The 20552-nt window shown below is 41.2% G+C and overlaps 1 protein-coding gene across 4 annotated transcripts in view; it reads left to right on the plus strand.

Moving 5' to 3' along the window:
• The window catches only part of stat5a (signal transducer and activator of transcription 5a), a 49109-nt gene extending 28557 nt beyond the window's left edge, over positions 1-20552 (plus strand). Inside the window, exons 2-20 of one of the 4 annotated variants that reach the window (XM_063903414.1) lie at positions 1002-1065; positions 4885-5022; positions 5191-5347; positions 6557-6646; positions 7599-7773; positions 8432-8562; positions 8659-8810; positions 9115-9270; positions 11017-11196; positions 12117-12204; positions 13110-13232; positions 14085-14177; positions 15031-15237; positions 15895-15989; positions 16294-16436; positions 17287-17442; positions 17591-17642; positions 18190-18300; positions 18411-20552. In XM_063903414.1, coding sequence (XP_063759484.1) covers positions 4895-5022; positions 5191-5347; positions 6557-6646; positions 7599-7773; positions 8432-8562; positions 8659-8810; positions 9115-9270; positions 11017-11196; positions 12117-12204; positions 13110-13232; positions 14085-14177; positions 15031-15237; positions 15895-15989; positions 16294-16436; positions 17287-17442; positions 17591-17642; positions 18190-18300; positions 18411-18591 — 2418 coding nt within the window. In that variant the 5' untranslated portion in view covers positions 1002-1065; positions 4885-4894 and the 3' untranslated portion in view covers positions 18592-20552. Of the gene's footprint in view, positions 1-1001; positions 1066-4884; positions 5023-5190; positions 5348-6556; positions 6647-7598; positions 7774-8431; positions 8563-8658; positions 8811-9114; positions 9271-11016; positions 11197-12116; positions 12205-13109; positions 13233-14084; positions 14178-15030; positions 15238-15894; positions 15990-16293; positions 16437-17286; positions 17443-17590; positions 17643-18189; positions 18301-18410 lie in introns of those variants that run through there. The other 3 variants (XM_063903413.1, XM_063903415.1, XM_063903416.1) reach the window with 3 other exon arrangements.

Below are 20552 nucleotides of genomic sequence, written 5' to 3' on the forward strand. Positions count from 1 at the left end.
TTTTCAAACAAGTCTTGGTTGATAAACAAGCCCAATAACTTATTTGCATAACAAGCTTGAAATATACCCTTCCTATTTCCCCTTTGCCATTTGAGGCTTCTTTTTTAGGGGATGAGCTGAATAAATAAATAAAACCCTACGGAGAGCTGTGATGTAGGCTGTTTTTTTCTAGTAAGTATCAAGCATCATTTACCTAAATTTGATTGATTTTGCTAACTTATAACTTAATTTAAGAGGCAATATAGCTCACCTCTAGTAAGTGGATGAGCCCTTCGTATATTTTGATGTATGTGGCCCCTGATTTAAATGATTCCAGCCTAAAAACCTTTTCACCTAATTTCCTTGCTGCAGTCTTGCACTTTTCCAAATATCCCATGCTGTTGGGATTATTAGAAACCCTTCTGGTTTATTTCCCAAAAAAGCTAATGTTGGGTCCGTGATCCTCAACCTGTCTGATGGTCTGAGCGCTTGTGTTTTTTCCCCCAATGGACCTAATCACCAGGTTTTAAGAGCTCGGCAAATACTTTGGTGAGCATTATGTTTATATAACCAATACAGTCAACGGCCAGAGCAAGAGAATAAATCAAAATCAAAAACAGTGGATCTTTTATATTTGTTCTAATATTTGAAGAATGTTTGGTCAATATGTGTTCCTGAGATGGAATTTGAAATTGCTGTCTGTGGGTGATGTCGTTCTCCCACAAATGTCTCTTAATTGCAAGGATACTAAATCCCTACATAGCATCACTATGAGAGCCATGCTTGTGTGGAAGTTTCATAAATATTGGTATTACTCGAGGTGTCAAAGATAACTAGAAAAAAGAAAAATCTGTTCAGCTGACATTCCCTTTTTCACCCTTCAGCTTTGTCTTAACCTCTCTGGCTTTTTGTCAATGCTCGGGTCCTTGTGAAGAAAAAAGTTAGCTTCCTCAGAAGCACCCAATGTTTACTCACTTCCTCCTTTTGCTTTCTCTCTCTTTGACTCTCTGTCTGTGCCTCAGGTTTGTGGTGCTCCTCTTTAGAGCTTCCTGCTGTTACATGGTAACACGGAGCTGAAGGCAAGAGGTAAGGTTTTCTCTGCTTTTTTTTTTAGCAACCTGTAGTGTTATTAGTGTTTAAATGTGTGACAGCATTGAGAGTTTCTTGTAAAGAGAGGACAGTAAAAATGATAGGGACTTTTCACAGCACAACTCGGGTTCATGCCAGGGCATTAGCATGTTGCGGTTGTTGAGAGGGAAACAGCTGCAGGGAAGCATCTCATTCTCCTGTTGGAGGTGAGAATCAAGGCGCTAATGGTTGGCACACAGCGCCTAGAGCCTCCACCTTAAAGAGCTGTTAAAGAGGCACAGAGATTAGTAAACACCAGTTTGTGTCAGTCTTTTGGCAGCACTACAAACACTGTTTAAACCTTTAGCTCCCAGCATGCTCTTTTGTGTCTTGTGTGTGTGTGTGTGTGTGTGTGTGTGTGTGTGTGTGTGTGTGTGTGTGTGTGTGTGTGTGTGTGTGTGTGTGTGTGTGTGTGTGTGTGTGTGTGTGTGTGTGTGTGTGTGTGTGTGTGTGTGTGTGTGTGTGTGTGTGTGTGTGTGTGTGTGTGTGTGTGTGTGTGTGTGTGTGTGTGTGTGTGTGTGTGTGTGTGTGTGTGTGTGATACAGGATGGAACAGAGGGACAGTCTTGCACCCACAATGGGTATCACAGAAAGATTTCATGCTCTTCCTGTTCGGCTCCTCCTCCTATCAGCTGATAGTTCGAGTGCTGATCCCGGCTGCTGATGCCCTCACAGATAAACCATGTGCATTTTGGTCAATTGATAAGCACTTTATTGTCTTTCAAAATGATGCCATGATTATGCCTTTATCATTTTCCCTCAAACACACACAGTCTGAACATTCAAAGCAAAACTGTAAATGTTGTGTTGTTTTGGGGAAATGTTATTATTTGATTAAACTCAATTACACATAACTAGCTTCAATGGTGGGAAGTTACTAAGTACATTTACTCAAGTACAGTAGTTTTTGGAAATATTTGTATTTTATCAGAGTATTTCTATTTTATGATGCTTTGTACTTCTACTCAACTACATTTCAGAGGAATATATGTTCTTTTTACTACACAACATTTATTTAAAGGTGCCATAGAATGCATCTGGTATTTTAAATGGTTCTCTGATGTCTATAAAGAAGGTATATAACTTTGGTTGATCCAAAAAAGTTCCAGATTTGGTTTTACAGGCCCGTTTACAACCCTATGATTTGGTCCTGGAATGAAACTAGCTGAATTGCCAGATTTTGGGGGCTCATTTAAATAATTATGACGAACTCTGCACTGATTGGCTGGTTAACAAGGAGCAATCTGCTCTGAGGCAGCCATGCCCACAGAAGTAAGTGAAGTTCACGAAACTGTGAGAGATGAACCATGGAGGCTATTGGCATCCAACCTTACATGTTTGAGCCTTTATCGGAGGAGGAAACTGATGAATTTGAAGAACAGCCAGTTGGTCGGAGATTGGAGAGCAAGGAGGAGTGGTGAGTGTTAGCGTGAGTGTTTCCAGCCACTGGTGTATGCAAATGTTGGGGCTGGACTACCGTGTGTTACGTAGCACACAGGGATTGTTGTAATTTGCCCGTTTTACCTCTGTGATATTCATATTCATGATTTGCACGTGAACGAGGAAACAATGGTGTTTGAAGTTCACTGTATGTCAGCTCAATGTACCCAACTCTCCTTTTTCAGCTATGCCAAGGTAAATACAGTTTTTCATTCTATGGCACCTATAAGTCACAGTTACTCTGTACATATCAAAACACATATGCTGATATATAACCTATATACATATACTGTATATACCTACCCAGTACTTAAAGTATTACTGTACTATGGTCCAAATTGACAAATCTAAAAGGTATTCATAATAACAACAATAAAAACATACTGTAAAAAGATCCATTGTGCATAATGTGTAGGATTGAAGTACAATAAGATCATACTTGTTCTTCACTTCATAATATTATTCTGAAATCGCCAATTTGCAGAATGAGTACTTTACTTTTTGTACTTTAAATACATTTTAAATCAAATACTTTTCTAATTTTACTTAAGGACATTTACTTGTAGATGAGTTTTTAAGACCATAGTATTTTACTTTTACTTAAGTAAAGGATCTGAGTACTTCTTCTAACACAACAACCTTTCAGCATTCAACAGTAGCAGAGAATAAACAACATCTCCAACCTCTATTCCTATTTTACCATACTGATAAATATCATAGCACTATATTTCATAAATCTGAAGTTACAGTACTATGTAAAGCTCTTGTCGAATGTTTTGAACCAAGTTCTTATTGTGTTTAAGTTGAGCAGTACAGGGAAATGTATTTTGAATGTGATATTACGCCAAGTGTTGTGATTTCCGCTCACAGTTCACTGAAACCATTGTTCAGGATTGAAGGCTCAAATCTTTCAATCTAGAGAGGTGATTTGACACTGTATTTGCCTTCTTCCTGAAGTCTGTGCTCTGCGGTCTGAAGTCTCTGGTGGATAAGAACAAGCTTGAAGGTCAAAGGTTAAAGTTCAGTACCCATTGGTGTGTTATGAGTGCAGGAGCATTATAATAGGCCGACAGGATTAGTGGCTGCTCAACTTCTATAAGGAGTGGAATAATCTTTCTGAGCTTGTCTAACCTAAACAAACAGACGGTGAACACACACACACACACACACACACACACACACACACACACACACACACACACACACACACACGCACACACACACACACACACACACACGTACCAGTTTCTTTTGGTGATCAGGGAGAAGTTTGTGACCAGATTTTTGAGTTTGTATGCAATAGATGTATTATTTATTCAAGCTCATCAGATCATAACACTGATAACTGAAGGCTGTTTGATCCTCTTCAATTTAAAACGGTCTCTTGCGCAATTTGAAAAATCACTTAAAAATATGAATTACTGACTAGCCTGGGAAAAGTAAACCCTTTAAAGCCTTTTGGTTATTGTTTGATTGTAAATTTGCGGTATGATTGAGGAAATTCATGTTTCAAGAAAAAACACTGACACCACAAGCACTTACACACACACACACACGCGCATGTATGAACACACATAAACACATGCATGCATCACAACTTCCCGCACACTCATATCGCTCAGTCTTTTACTGACAGTGACTGTGGCACTTTTGAGAAGAGTGAGTGGGTGTGTTGACTGGAAACAAGTAGCAGTGACCCAACGCAAAGTCCTTTAAACCAAGACATAGTAACATTCAATGCAGAGCTGTTGGATCAAACACTTAGGCCTGGAGCCTACCAGGCAAACCAGAAACATCTGTATGCTGTAGGGTTCATTCACCAAATCATTATTGTGTAAGCTAGAATGTACATGTCAGGGAGTTCAGTTCAATTTGTTGTGGCTTTATTCAATATCCTTTTTGAATACAATTTCTACAAACTCACGATAATGTTTAAAGTGCAAAAAGCTCTTTATTTTTCTCATACTGTCTGTGCTGCAGCACCTCTTTTCACCCTCTGTCTGAAACCAGAGCCCAGTCTGCTCTGATTGGTTAGCTTGCCGGGTCTGTTGAGTGCTTAGAGATTTCCCGCCCCTTAGTGTTACATAGTGTGTTACATAGTGATGTCATTATGTTACTGAAGTAAAAAAGGAAGCGTTTCCGGCAGGCGGGGGGAGTGTGTGAGAGAAACTCCCCCTGGAGGGAAATGTGGGATTTTAGCCTTTCCAGACCATTGACATGCATAAAACCGTATATAACAAAGGAAAGGAAAACCTAAGAAAGCAAAACATTCTCTCTTCTCTCATCACCCCCTCGTTTCCTTCTCTCTTAATGATATCAGTTTTTTTGTCAACCTCAGGGTGTTGAAGATGGCAGTCTGGATCCAGGCCCAGCAGCTCCAGGGAGATGCTCTGCACCAGATGCAGTCTCTGTACGGTCAGCACTTCCCCATCGAGGTGCGACATTATCTGTCCCAGTGGATAGAGAGCCAGCTCTGGTGAGTTGTTCTGCAGCACAAAAACCTAATTTTGTGTGTGTGTGTGTGTGCATTTTTCCATGTGAGCATATTTTGTCAATTTGATCTTTGTTTGCTATTTTCAACATATTATCCCTAATTTATTAGTCACGTGCATTTATTTATGCATGCTTGTGTGTGTGTTGTTAGGGATGCTATAGACCTGGAGAACCCACAGGAAGAGTTCAAGGCCAAGCGCCTGCTGGACAGCCTGACTCAGGAGCTGCAGAATAAGGCCGAGCACCAGGTGGGAGAGGACGGCTTTCTACTCAAAATCAAACTGGGACACTACGCCAGCCAGCTCAAGGTAAGTCTTTTGGAAATATACCTAACCAATCATGAGAACAGCACTTTATACCCAGAGATATACACCGTGTCACTAGCTTGATATACACTTTTTGGCTGGTTGCAGAGAGAGAGACTGCTTGGGGTTCAGCACGGCCAGGGTTTAGGATCACACAAAGAACAAAGGGCAGATTGTATATCAGCTGCTTTCAGTTATTTAAAGTAAAATACCTTGATTTCATTTACCTTAGAGTTTAATTTGATACTATTTGTTATAGCTTGAAAGGCAAAAGAACAAAAAGCACTCATCATGAAGTAACTACTGTTCATACAATTAAATAAGCTAAAAACACCTCTGCATGATTATTGAAATTAGATCATGTTTTCACAACACACTTTCAAATAGTGTGGGAACATTTTAAAAGATACAACTATTTACTAGTAGTTCTTAGAAATGGCACGCAGTGGAAAATATGTTTTCGGAACAGGTTGTATCCTTCATGAGGAAAACAAGAGGACAACCCAAGTGAGGGCCTTGGTAGCCAGCCAGCGCTGCTATTTATGATCCTGCTCCCAGATCTGTTCTTCTGTTTGTCTTCTCCCCTCCGTGACACCAGGCAGAGGAACAGGGTGAAGGGGGCTGGCAGTGTAACATCACTCTGCAATCCCAAATTCCTACCACTCAGTTTTCCCCTCTGGGACTGTGAGCGTACATGCAGTACTGATGTGGTTGAAAATATAAAAAGTGTCCTTTATGATAATAACTCAAGGAAACCATAACTGCTGCTGCCCTGTGCTGTTTTTATCACCTTAGGTTGGTTTGTGTTGATTTATACTCACAATTAAACTCAGCTTTTAAGTCACTCTTTGACTTAAAGCAGGAAACAGCAAAAATATTGCTTACCGCCTTTCGGCAGAAGTGAAAGTAAAACTGTGATTTGATTCCCTACTCATCAGAGGATAACATATTACTGTAACACATAAACCACTCAACTCTGAAGTGTGTGTGACAATGCGTGTCCATGCTAATGAATCGTATATGAAGTGCGCCGTGCCTCAGAGATGAGTCTCATTAGGCTCTTCTAATGGCTCTTAGTGTTTGCCACGTTGGCTCCAGAACTTAGCGAGCTTCCTTGATGCCGCTAAATTGGCAAGTCCTGTGTGCGCCGGCCGCTCCGCTCGTCAGGGGCTAATAGGTCCTAACGGGGCACATGTTCTCCTTGTCTTTCAGAGCACGTATGACCGCTGTCCTCTGGAGTTGGTCCGATGCATCAAACACATCCTCTACACAGAGCAGAGGCTCGTCAGAGAGGCCACCAATGTGAGTATGATGCATGCGTGTGCTGTAAAATATATATAAGCTGACACCCGTGTGCACGCTTTGGCTCATTTGTCAACACCAGACACCCCCACTGAAATGTAACCTTGCTTAGACAAACACCTGTGGCTTCTCGATGCATTATTCATTTCGTAGCCTGTACAAAGCCTGCAAGCACAAACAGAAGCTCAACTACATAATGGTGACTGATTCAGAGGCTGGGTAATTGCGTTTCCTCCATTTATCCCCCCAGATCTGCAGATTCCTTTGCATTATTTTAAATCAGATACTTAGGGAGACTCATACTTATTCAATCATGCTGTTTTATGGATGTCTGAAAGTTCACCTTTAGTATAACTTCACTGCCTAACTGCAATACAGAGGGTAAGAAAACATTTCACGGTTTATTAAAAGCACTGAGTTATAGAACCTTAGAGCCAGCAGAGCATAAAACATGTGACTTTCAGCAACTCCTGAATTGATTTCCAGTCACAACAGGCCATCTCTATTAGTTGAATGCATATTTTGACTGATTCAATTTCTCTGTGTTTAGTCTGAACCTTAAGGCACTATAATGTGCTCGTTCAGATCCTTAACTGACCATGCAGTCTGCCTGAGGATGATAAGCAGATGCATTACTCACTTCTCTATCAACAGTGTTGCCATCAGGCTTGTTGTCACAAGGGATTTCACAGTCAAATAGCCCAACTGACACACCTAGTGGTCAATTCATCAAGTCCAGCTAGGTTTCAAATGCCTGCTCCATCCCCCACAGATATCCCCAATAGCTCAGCCCTCAGCTCACCATTGGTCGGCCATTTCCCCTAACAACTATCATAAACAACACCCACTGACAGACAATACACAGGCCATGCAACCATACCAATTACTGTTCCCAAACATTTCCCCCGTGTCTTTCCGTGCCTGTTTCTAAATCGCACTTTGTTGTCAACAGTCGAGTTCTCCTGTGGGCGGGATGATGGACAGCATGTCTCAGAAATACCAACAGATCAACCAAGCTTTTGAGGAGCTTCGACTGCTGACCCAGGACACTGAGAATGATCTACGCAAGCTCCAGCACAACCAGGAGTACTTCATCATCCAGTACCAGGAGAGCCTCCGTATACAGGGTGAGGCAGCAGGACCTGTTTCTCATTACTGCTGCGGGAACCAAATGCTAATATTTTGACTGTGAAGGGACAGAAAATTGTCAACAGTTCGATAACCAGTTATTCGACACAGTCATCTGAAATATCATTATGCCAAACAGGATTTCATGCTTCTAGATACATTTTGAACTTTAAGATGGAAAAAACGTTTCACTATTTCAGTATTTTACTCACATTTTGAAAAGGCAATGATTATTATTTAATACAAATTTAGAAAAAGAAATGAATTAATGAGCACTGAGAATTGTTTTCCTTTTGCTAAGAAGGCTTTGAATCCTGTACATTTCATATTAGAGAATCAAGGTGTGAAATTAAATACACCAGATCACCCCTCACCACACATACATGTCACAGCTGTCTGAAATATATTGGATCCTGTAAATGAGCAATGGAAAACAAACACTTATACCTAATCAGCAACCTTTGCATAGGTGTGTATCATCGCCTAGTTGTTATGACATCTGCATGATCCTAGAGGAAGATACCCTTAATAAGTCATTATCACTTCAGGTGACATGTACGTACAGGTTAAAGATTGTTATCTCATCTCACTTTCCCCCATTCCTCCCTGTTCCCCCCCCCCCCTCCATGTGGATGGCAACAAACCGCCCCTCCCCAGCTCAGCTGACCAGCCTGGCCACGCTGCCCCCTGCTGACAGACAGTTGCGGGAGCCCGCCCTCCTCAGCAAGAGAGCCACCGTGGAGGCGTGGCTGACCAGAGAGGCCAACACACTACAGAAATACAGACTGGTAAGATGTGAACACTTTAGGGAAACATACCGTGTGTCTGCGCAAGAGTGCAAATGTGGGATTGGAGTCAACATCCATGTTTGTGTTTATGTGCAGGACCTTGCAGAAAAGCACCAGAAAACACTGCAGCTGCTGAGGAAGCAGCAGACCATCATTCTGGATGACGAGCTCATCCAGTGGAAGAGACGGCAACAGCTGGCGGGCAACGGGGGCCCGCCGGAGGGAGGCCTGGACATCCTGCAGTCCTGGTAAGTTCCCGTCGATATCCCATCAAGATCACAGCTATGAAACTGTTCCACACAGCACAGGGTCACAGGTTTATTACCATTATTGGCTCCTATTAACGCAAACATGGGCAGACAAGTCTCTTTTTCAAGGCTTTTACTCTCTTATTTTCAGCTAAAAAAGCTATCCCGAGTCATTTAAAACTATCCTTTTTCATTATATTTGCTAATCAGCTGCTGGAGTTACTACAAATGTCTATAAATAATGAGGACACATTACATTTCTGATAATATTCTTGGGTCTAATTTCTTATTTTGTGTGCGTCAGGTGTGAGAAACTGGCAGAAACTATCTGGCAAAACAGGCAGCAAATTCGGAGGGCAGAGCATCTCAGACAACAGCTGCCCATCCCCGGCCCCATCGAAAAGCTCCTCAACGAACTCAACAGTACTATCACAGATATCATCTCAGCATTGGTCACCAGGTGTGTGTGTGTGTGTGTGTGTGTGTTGGGGCTTATAATCCCTTTGAAGGCTGAATATGGACTAAAAAAAGCTGATATAAGGGCAGTATTGTAGGTCAGTATAATGTCATACAGCCCCAGCATGTAGCATGGTGGATGTTTTATGAACATTGTGTAAGGCATCGCTTTTCCTACATTCAGTGGGGCTTTTTATGCAGGAAAGTCCTCCTTACACAACCTTACCGTAATTCCTTTTGTGGTCAACAGAAGAGAGATATCCTCTTTTACCTAAATTAAATTACTCAGGCATTCTGTTTATCCACCTATTGATTGAATCCTCATGAGTGACGCAACTGTTTACTGCAGAGAACTTGGTTGACAGTCTTTCAGCCCTCCAGCCTCTCTGAACAGGAAGTAATTTGATGTTTACAATAGTGAATATTGGATAACATGTGAAGCATTTGATTTGATAATTCTTCCTTTTTCTGGTCTGCCATCTTGAAAACCATCCAACACGCCCCTTCGATTCAATATCAATTATTGATAGTCGCAACATTTTCATTTTCTTCTCATGATCTGTTATTTCCCTGATTTAATTTGATTATGGATGCAATTTAATCCAGATATAGTAAAATAATCTGTCCATCAGCAAGAGACACGTTTTACATTTATATTTTTATGTATCGTCTTTTCCCTTTAGTCAGATCTGAGGCTGATCATTGTTTCCAGTGTTCAAAAGACGCTGTAATCATATGCTGGGTTAAATAATATTGAACCCAAAGGGAAAATATAAATGTCGCAGATGCAAAAAATGTATATAAATGATAAAGGCATGTGGTTACTGTTCCCGTGCCACTTCACAGTGCTGGTTCTTTTTCACCTGCAGGAGTTTCCTAACAGATAGCAGGCTGCTGCTGTTACATTCTCGCCTTTATTAGCATTAGCACAGTTCACATAAGACACAAGGAAAAGATACAAGTGAGGTCAACGTGGAAGAGATGGAAGTTATGCACTTAGTGTCCTTTTCCACTTCAAGATGGTTCCAGCAGGGACCCATAGCACATTAAAAGACATGTTTCTGTCACAGCAATTCCTGATTTGCCACAGACAAGCATGCCCGCCACGCAGTAATGCACTGCTAACTCGCACAGTACAAACACAGGTTGTTTCCTTAACAAAATCCTCTCTATATTCCCCCTGAAGCCCCCGGAGGTTTCAGGCTGAGAATGGGAGAGTGTTGTCTTCCTCACTTAGCTCAGCCGCAGATCAGAGGGCTTGAAGGCTCATTACAACAGTGTGTGTTTGCTTCGGAGCGGCCTCTGAGCCTGCAGGCGTGATCATTAGGCTGTCTGCTGTTGTCTCTCCTCTTGCTCTGTTGTGTACATGTGGAAAATCAGAAGACACCTAGACCTAATTTAAAAGGCTAATGATATCAAATCTAAAGGTCAGTAAATTTGAAAGGAGGCTTTTTGAGACAGTAAGTTTGAAATTAGCATGTACACCAAACACTGCTCTGAATGTGTACAACAAACACGCAGAAAGAATGTAAAACTCATACCATGTGTGCAGTCTTTTGAATGTTTGAAACAGTTTTGTTGGAAATGTATGATACATTGTAACTAGCGAAACAAAAATGAACCCAAATAAGCAATCATGGCATGTACATATGATTTATTTCATGCTTTTGCGGATAAAAAACAACAATAGCCATCCAAAGATCAGGGCTTAGTTCTGTCATTCAGTCTTTCTCCCTTTGTGTCTCCACAGCACCTTCATCATTGAGAAACAGCCCCCACAGGTGCTAAAAACCCAGACCAAGTTTGCCGCTACAGTTCGCCTTCTGGTGGGTGGGAAATTGAACGTGCACATGAACCCTCCGCAGGTGAAAGCCACCATCGTCAGTGAGCAGCAAGCCAAAGCCCTGCTAAAGAACGAGAACACAAGGAAGTAAGCGCATTGCCCTATTCATGTGTGGATTTAAAAACAGTTCAAGCCAATACAAATTTGACCATGTTGGATGTCAAACCCCTCTCTAAAGTCGTTACAAGGTCAATATTGCCAAAGTGTTAAGTAATAATAAGATTAGGACATTTAAAACTCATAAAACCAAAACAAAGCATTGAACTCTTGGTGTGTTTTCATGTAGCCCCCATTTCTACACGGTCTGTCAAATAAAAGGCAATAATGACAACAAGAAAAAACTCCCCAAAATGGTTTTGTGGTTTTTCCTGGGAACTTTAGCGAAAGGGTTAATTCTGAAGTGATATGGAAAACAAATGTTTTAATCACATATTTCAAGGAGTTACACACTCAAGTGCTCTAGCAGCAACACATCCTGTCTGCTTTGTACACACATTCTTTACTATCCATACTTTATTTAGTGGGAACTCCACAACGAGCTCCCTCGGCACCATTTAGATAACGATTCCTACTTTTGTATATGGATTACTTGATCATAGATGAACTGTGGCCTAGTGCGTTTCCAGACCTCACCACACTGACATGGCTGGAACTTGAACAATGCCTCAGAGGAATCTATGATGTGAATGCGGAATCCACATTTAGCCTGTTCCACGGCCTTGTTCCACATTCCTCCTGACAAATACAAAATCCTTCCAAGACTTTAGGTCAGCCAGACCGCCAGTGGTTATATGGTTGAGCAATTCATCAGCTTGGGCATCATCCACTGCTGTTGCTCACACTTACCCGATCTGCAGCCCGGAGACATCTGCCTGGTGTTTGCTCGTGTAGAGAACATAATCTTGGTTAACCCTTCTAGTCATACAAGAATGAACATCATTTCTACAACCTGATGTTTTTGCTCTTGACTTCAATTTATATTTTAATCTGTTGTGTCCCTCCTCCAGTGACAGCAGTGGAGAAATTCTTAACAATAACTGTGTGATGGAGTACCACCAGACTACCGGCACTCTCAGCGCCCACTTCAGAAACATGGTGAGTGTTCCTGAGGAGAAGTAAATTAGAATCTCGGTTCCGTGGATCTATATTATAATGTAGTCAACCCTTGCATACAGCACATTGAGTTGGTAGCTCACCAGGAGTACAGACTATGGGTAATGTGCCTATAAAATGTCTGATAGGTTTCTTTTTAAGGGAAATAGCTTATTTTGCATGTTAAGTAGGTCCTATAGTCTTTCTATAGAACAAAAAAAAATTGATGTCATTTTTGATTATGATTCAGATTTTTCTTCTAGATTAATTGATTTATCATCTGGTAAAATGTCAGGAAATAGTGTTAAATTTCAATTCCATTTTCTCGAGTCCTAGATGATAGGTGATATTCTGTTTAGTATGATATAAAACAGAAAGGCAGGAAATATACATATTTGAGAAGCTAACAGCAATTTCTGGTTTAGGTGAAAAATTACTTTGAAGATTAATTAGAAAAATAATATAGAATATACCCTTCATCTTCCCATGGAGGGAAATTTACATCCTGCATTTGACCCATCCTAGTGTTAGGAGCAGTGGGGGAACGGTGCCTTGTCCAGGGACACCTCAGTAGCACTTGGTCTTTCGGGGACTTGAACCGGTGACCTTCCGGTTCCAAGCCAAGATTTTCAATTTAACAATAAGTTGACTTATCTTATAGTTGAAGCTCTATATTTACACATTATTTCAATAACATTGTGTAGGATTTAGCAGCCGTGTTGAGCTGCACTTCATCATCCACTGGGAGAAGTTTTGTACAGTAAATTCCGCACAAATTATTTACATGTCAGGCCTGACTCGAAGGGAATTTTGCATGCATGAGCTGTACTTATAATCGGTACATTTTCCTCCTAACTGTACCTTATATCCAGTGTTGCTCATTTTTACTCATGTCATCTTTCATTTAGTCACTGAAGAGGATCAAGCGATCGGACAGACGGGGAGCAGAATCTGTCACAGAGGAGAAGTTCACCATTCTGTTCGAGTCTCAGTTTAGCGTCGGAGGCAATGAGCTCGTTTTTCAAGTGAAGGTAAGAGAGCGCAGACTGACAAGCTGCAGGAAAATAATTTAAAAGCCTGGACACACTAAGATACTATCCAGTCTTACTTCTGCAGGAGGTGTTATCTGTTTAATTCTTAAAAGCTACAAGCTCACAAAATCGACCACACAGCCATTCCCAAGAACAGTGCATTGCATCAGCTGGCCAATCTCTCTCGTTTTTCATACCTAATCTGACTGATATCTGCTATGATGTAGTTTAAAGAACCTCTTATGCCCCATGTATAGTTTTTTTTTAATGAAACACAGGCAAATAATACACATTACAAACATGAAAAAGTATGACAATACCGTATAACAAACAACACAAGGTGACAAAAGACAAAATAAATGAAATATGATTCCTCGAGGATTTCAAATAACAGGTCAACATTATAGATCCAAAAATGTTGATAGAAATGAAGATAGATTGATGTGTTGTGCTTCTTTGTAATGGTTTGTTGCAATATTTTCCTTGTTTGAAAACTTACATTTGGGTTATTTCTTTGTCTAGCATTGAATATATATATTTAAAAACTAATAATGGTGCTAGTTTGGTGCCATCATTTATTAAAGTGCAGCTTTAAAATACATATTGAGTGGCCAATTGGGATACTTGCAGCATGTGGACAATAGAAACAAATTGGTTTTCCTCTTCATTCTTACAGAAGCTACATTTTGATGAATCTTAAATGTTGGTCATGTTTAGTTGCTTTTCAGTAGCAGTAATCACACAGAATATGTTGAATTGAAAGATTCCGAGTAGGAATTTATTTATTTAACTTACAAAAAAGTTTCCATAGCATTCTTCCAGTGAAATGCTCTCCCCTCTTTCTCTTTGCAGACCTTATCACTTCCTGTGGTGGTGATTGTTCACGGTAGCCAAGACAATAACGCCACGGCTACCGTCCTGTGGGACAACGCTTTTGCAGAGCCTGTGAGTAAATGTTTTTTTGAGTGTGTTCATAATTTCCTACAGACACGTTTAACCTTTTGAGTTATTTTTTTTATATTTAGTTCCTTAAATGTTTCAAAAACACCTTAAATTGGCTGTTTTATGTATCAAATGTACCTTTACTTATCACATGTTCAGCATAGATTTGACCAGTCAAGGGCACAAAAGTGACATCAATTAATTGATTGAACAAAATGCTCAATATTGGTTGTTCCCATACCTTGGACCCAGTTTATCACTTTCTACTCCCCTCGCTGAGCGTAGGCCTGCGACCTTGGGATAGTTTTATCTCCTTATTCCTGCCTGTTGGCATCTGCTAAAACAGGTGTTATACTGATACTATACTTTGTTATGTTTTGTCATGCAGTATGTTGATTATTCTCTTAGGGCTAGCTAAATAAAAGGGACTGTGGGAGAGATCTTGAGAATTGGTTGGGCCGGAGCTGTGTCACTTTGTTTCTGCAGCAAATGTCTTTATCAATCCCAAATTCTACCATCAAGTCGAGATCTTGCATGTCTCATTGTGTTTCAACTCCTTGCTCCGGAACTTTAAATGGTCCAAATTATTATGGTGTTCACAATCTGTTTTTCTATTTCACACATTTTGACAATTTAGATGGGCATTTGTTGTTGTTTTCTTACATTTTATACCATTAAACAGATGCTGCCCTTTTTATGAATGTATATTTATTTGAATAACATTATTTATGAACAAGCTACAGAGCTCATTTGTTTCTGTGTACTGTATATGTGTCAATCCACATGGAAACTATCATGAATAGTGTGCTCACATGTGCACATATCTATGACTACATTTTGCATTCTGCATCCACAGGGACGGGTGCCTTTCCTCGTGCCAGATAAAGTGCTTTGGCCTCAGCTGTGTGATGCCATCAACATGAAGTACAAGGCTGAGGTGCAGAGTAACCGTGGCCTGTCTGAGGAGAACCTGGTCTTCCTGGCTCAGAAGGCCTTCAGCAGCTCCAGCAACAACCCTGACGACTACCGCAACATGACTATGACATGGTCACAGTTTAACAGGGTCAGCGCCAGTCCCTCCCTCCCTAGCCTCTTATATAAAGAGCATAATTATCATCTGTCATCATCACTTTTACTTTATGGATTTCTTTCCGAGAGAGTTGTTCCTCCTTGCATTGTTCAAACACCCGCAGGCCACTCTCAGTACGCCGATTTCAACCGCATGCTTGTTCTCCACGGGGTGATTTGCTATTGGCTATTCACACAGAAATATTTCATGCCCCATTTGCTGTGCCCTTACAGCTCTGTTCTGTAGTCGACTTGAGTGAGAACGGCCCATTGGTGGCCAGGTCTTCATCTTAATGGGCCTGTTTGTCCACACAGTGAAAGGCTGGAGGCCTCATTCTCTGGCTCAAAGCAGCTTGCGATGGCAGAAAGCACACTTATGTTCTCAACACACCATCAGTCTCATTAGATTACAGGAACATCAAGTTTCAGCGGCTCCACAGACTGGTGTAGGAACTACAAACATACACACTCACAATTGTACCCGCACATTCAACATATACCCAAGCAGCTGCACACTTGGTTAAATCATAAACACAACTGGGATAAGGACATGTTGTTCTCTGTACTTATGGACTGGATGGACACACGGGAACAGGAAAGCTTATTATATATGTACATATCCTGTGTGTTTTTAAAAATACATTTTCTACAGGAAAGCTTGCCAGGGAGGAACTTCACTTTTTGGCAGTGGTTCGATGGAGTGATGGAACTCACAAAAAAGCATCTCAAACCACACTGGAATGACGGGTAGGAAAAACTGTAGTCGTATTTTTTGGTTTTAATGTTAGGCTGTAAAACACAGCAGAGCACAAACATTAAAGCACCACCACTTTTTCTGCTTCACAGCAGGACTGCATGTTCTGTTAAATCTCTCTACCCACATCCATCTTAACAACTCAGGCAATGTTTCACTGTCATGATTTTCCATGGCAAACTGGGGAGCAAGACCCACTCTCCCCTGTAACCTAAGATAGCAATAAATAAGAGAGGTGGCGAGGGAATTCACATTTGAATGTCTTTCTTTTTTTCTTTATATCCCTCTCTTTTTTAGAGCCATTTTGGGCTTTGTGAACAAGCAGCAGGCTCAGGACATGCTGATGTCCAAACCCAATGGTACTTTCCTTCTGCGCTTTAGTGATTCTGAGATTGGAGGAATCACAATCGCCTGGGTGGCAGAAAATCCTAACAAAGCAGGTATGACATGTAGTAGTGCTGGTAGTGCTTGTTAAAGGGGCCCTATTGTTCTCATTTTCAGGTTCATATTTGTATTTCGTGCCTCTTCTGTGACATATTTACATGCTCAAAAAGCTCTTTATTTTTCTCGAACTGCCTGTGCTGCTGCACCTCTTTTCACTTTCTGTCTGAAACAAGAGCCCAGTCTGCTCTGATTGGTTAGCTGGCCGGCTTTGTGGTGATTGGTCCACCACTTAAAGATGTCCATACCTTAGCCTTTCACTTTCAATGTGTTGGAGCGCTAGCCAAAAGAAGCGCTAGTGTTGCATAGCATTTTCATTTTGTTACAGAAGTTAGCAAAGCAGTCCAATGGAGGCGTTTCAGGCAGGGGGGGAGGGTGTGGGAGATAAACTTGGGAACCCACTATAGCAAAGGGAAAACCCCGAAAAGCATAATAGGGCTCCTTGAAATGCTTTGATATTAAGTATAGGGGATTTAATCACAGCTACGCGCTATGGATGTACCGACTAACCACTCACAACTTAACTAATCTCAATTAATTGCCAACCATGTAGATCTAATTGAATATTTGGTTTGAGTAACTTTTAAAGATAAAACGTCCAAAAAAGGTCAGATTCCAGCCATTTCAATGTGAATATGTTCTGGTTTCTTTACACTGTAATAAAACTCATTTGATGTCTACAAAACAAACACTTGTGGACATTATCTTGGGCACTAAATTGCTAACTGCACCTGGCTTTTCGTGGTCTTTCAGCTTCTTTCTCTGCAACATCAGAACGCATGGTTGGAAACAGACTGCTTATGTTACTTATATTGCTGATGTTTTGTCGTGGGTGCTGTGTTTCTCCAGGTGAGAGAATGGTTTGGAACCTCATGCCGTACACAACCAAAGACTTCTCCATTCGCTCCCTGGCTGACCGTATCAGCGATCTCAATCACCTCCTGTTCCTCTACCCCGACAGACACAAGGATGAGGTTTTCTCCAAATATTACACCCCGCCACTCTGTAAGCAGCCTACTGTTTGTACAAGCTCCTGTTACATTCAAAATGAAATACCACAGCCTCGGATGCTTTGTTGTGAGCGGATGTATTGATTCCTGTGTGACGTCTGCACTCAGCTGTCATTCTCTCTCTCCCTGTGTTTGTTTTAAAGCCAAAGCTGTGGATGGCTACGTGAAACCGCAGATCAAGCAAGTGGTGCCCGAGTAAGTATTAAGCTTCCTGTTTGTGTTACCTCCTGTTCTTCCATTCTCCTTTCTTTCTTCTCCGATCACCACCCACCAGTTTTAACTCCGTGGCAACATTTAGATTTAATCACCAAATATTGGATCCTGAATTCAGATCAGCTATTAGTTAGCTGTTACAGTTGGAGGAGGTCAATTAAGGAAGGCCAGGGTTCCTGAGCAAGCTTGTCTTCCACTCATCATTTGAGTTAGGCTTGTTAGTTAGAAAGCCCCGCTCCCCTCCTGTCTCCACGGTTGGTGCACCCGCAGAACAGTGAATGGCTATAATGATGCAGCGAGCCCTGGAAAACACGCTGAGGGTAGTTGCTTAGGCAACTGCCGAACATAGACTCATAGCTTTTGTGTTGGTTTTGTGTGTGTGTGTGTGTGTGTGTGTGTGTGTGTGTGTGTGTGTGTGTGTGTGTGTGTGTGTGTGTGTGTGTGTGTGTGTGTGTGTGTGTGTGTGTGTGTGTGTGTGTGTGTGTGTGTGTGTGTGTGTGTGTGTGTGTGTGTGTGTGTGTGTGTACAGGTTTACGACAGCCAATCCAGACCCAGCAATTGGAAATCCAACCTATATGGATCATGGTGCCTCCCCAGCTCCTGTCAATCACCCTCACGCCTACGGCATATACCCCCCAATGTGAGTCAACAAGTCCTTTAAACATATGAGCAGCTGAGTGAATGTGCGGGTGTTTGTGCATTTTGTGCGAGTATGGAGTGTCTTGTTGCTCCTAATGGGATTTTTCTTAGTGATGTGCTGCCAGCTTGTCTGAGTGTGGTTTGGCTCCGCTCTGTGTCCTGTGGCAGGAGCGACTCTATGTTGGATACAGACGGAGACTTCGACCTGGACGACACCATGGACGTGGCCAGGCACGTAGAGGAGCTCCTTCGGCGGCCTGTAGAGAGCCAGTGGGGCGGCCAGCAGTCCTGACCCTTGACCTTTTAACCCTCGACATCAAACAAACCCTGCCTCCCAACTTGCCCTTCTCACATTGACATTTCTCATGGTTTAAATTCCATTCATTTCTCTTTTTTTCAGATAGCTGTTATGTGAAATGTTAATAATGGTTGTGATTTTTTTTTCTTCTGTTTCAGCATGAGAGCATGTATGTCAGTGACTTCTCTTAGTTTTTTTTGTGTCCATAATGTACTTGTAAAACAGACTAGGTATAAAGCAAAGCCTACAATGTTACAGTGTCGTGATAAAGAAAAAGAAGATGTTCATTCACATTGTGCATGCATTTCCAATTGATTTTGAACAGATTTAAAAAATACGCTACTGTACGAAGACAGCTTAACAGTTATGTGTTTTTATTTTGTTATATTTTTTGCTTTGTAAATGGGTTATTAGTATTTTGATAGTGACATTGAACTTGCCCCTTTGACAAAAAAAAGAAAGTTTTGCTTTTTGCTCTTAACAACGTAATCAAATTTGTTGCTCTGCAGAGTCAGTTTTTTTCTCGAATGCATATACACTAACCTAGAGGCAGAGTGACTCTTTGCTTTCTGCAATTGACAGCACACACATCAACACACGGTACATACGCGCTAGTGTATGAAGTATTTATCTGATTTGTTCACCAGCTGAAGCCCAGATACAAGGGGGGGTTCACGCACCTCCCTCAGTCTCACAAAGTTATTTATCTTCTGTTTGTTCACAGAAATGCAAATCCAAGCATTTACCCAGCGCTGCCTGCTTGTTCTCTCAGGTCCCTCTGTTTCCCTCGTCAATGCTACCTCGCATTATCCTACTGACAGTCGTTGTATACAGTACTATTGCCTCTGTTGTTTTTTCGGCACCATATTCACACCAGTAGGTACGGCCATTAGGTTTGGTACTTGTGATTTGTGTTTTTGAAGAAGATCAACTTGCTGCCTGACAAGTAACTCTGTTGGCTTTTTATATGCTTGAATCCCCCTCACCTATAATGAAGTTCGGCGGCATGAAGTGTCACATGTCTGTTCCTGAATATTTGGCTGCCTTCTGACTTTTCTACCTATCTGTCCACTTGCCATGCAGAACAGATGTGGGCTGATGTTGCACGGCATTCAGTAGATGGATAGGTGCAAGCTTTTAATGCTTTGCACAGACTCACCAGCAACTCATCCATGAAAAACAAACTCTATGTCTGCCATTTGTTACTTCTCAAGTTTAATTTCACAGCAGGTTCCCTTTCTGCTACACATAAAATATAATTTATAGCAAAGGATGAGACTATTACCCTGTTCCCGGCTGACACACACACAATGTTGAATTGGAAATTTGTCCACAGCCTTACACCTCAGGAATGAATCGCTTTGCTTAGCTGATCTATAAGCCAAAAAAGAAAAAGATCAATATATACAGAAAGTATGAATTTATTTTGTCTATCATAATTCTATTTTATTATGGTTTCTTTGGCACTCCCCCTATTGAATGTAACCCCTTTGCATGGCCCTGTTGAGGATATACGTACTTACCAATACTTCCTCAGTCTGAGCAGAAGTTTCAAATCTCATTTTACCAGAGGTTAAAAGAAAATAGGACACGAAGCAACTGGAAATCAGAGAAAAATGTACGATGTACTTTTGTGTTTGTCTGACAGACATTACAGTATTAAAGGTATGTCCTGGCCTCTCTTTTTTATTTCTTCCTCAAAGTTCTTTTTGTATCATGCTTTCTTTCCTTGTTTTTTAAAATCTCTGGGCAGTCTTGTGATATATCATCACCATTATTCCCATTTCTAAAGCTTTGTTCCACTGTAGACTGTGTATTTTGTACTGATGATGTAGATGGCGCTGTGTGCTGTTTAATGTATGTACCATGTTTGTGGTTTGGGTTCTCGTTTGGAGGTTTTACCAAGATGAACAGCTCATTAGTGGAAAAGAGGAAAAATAAAGTTTTATAAATCA

The sequence above is a fragment of the Eleginops maclovinus genome, chromosome 16 (genome assembly GCF_036324505.1).
Source record: "Eleginops maclovinus isolate JMC-PN-2008 ecotype Puerto Natales chromosome 16, JC_Emac_rtc_rv5, whole genome shotgun sequence".
In the NCBI taxonomy this organism is placed as follows: domain Eukaryota; kingdom Metazoa; phylum Chordata; class Actinopteri; order Perciformes; family Eleginopidae; genus Eleginops; species Eleginops maclovinus.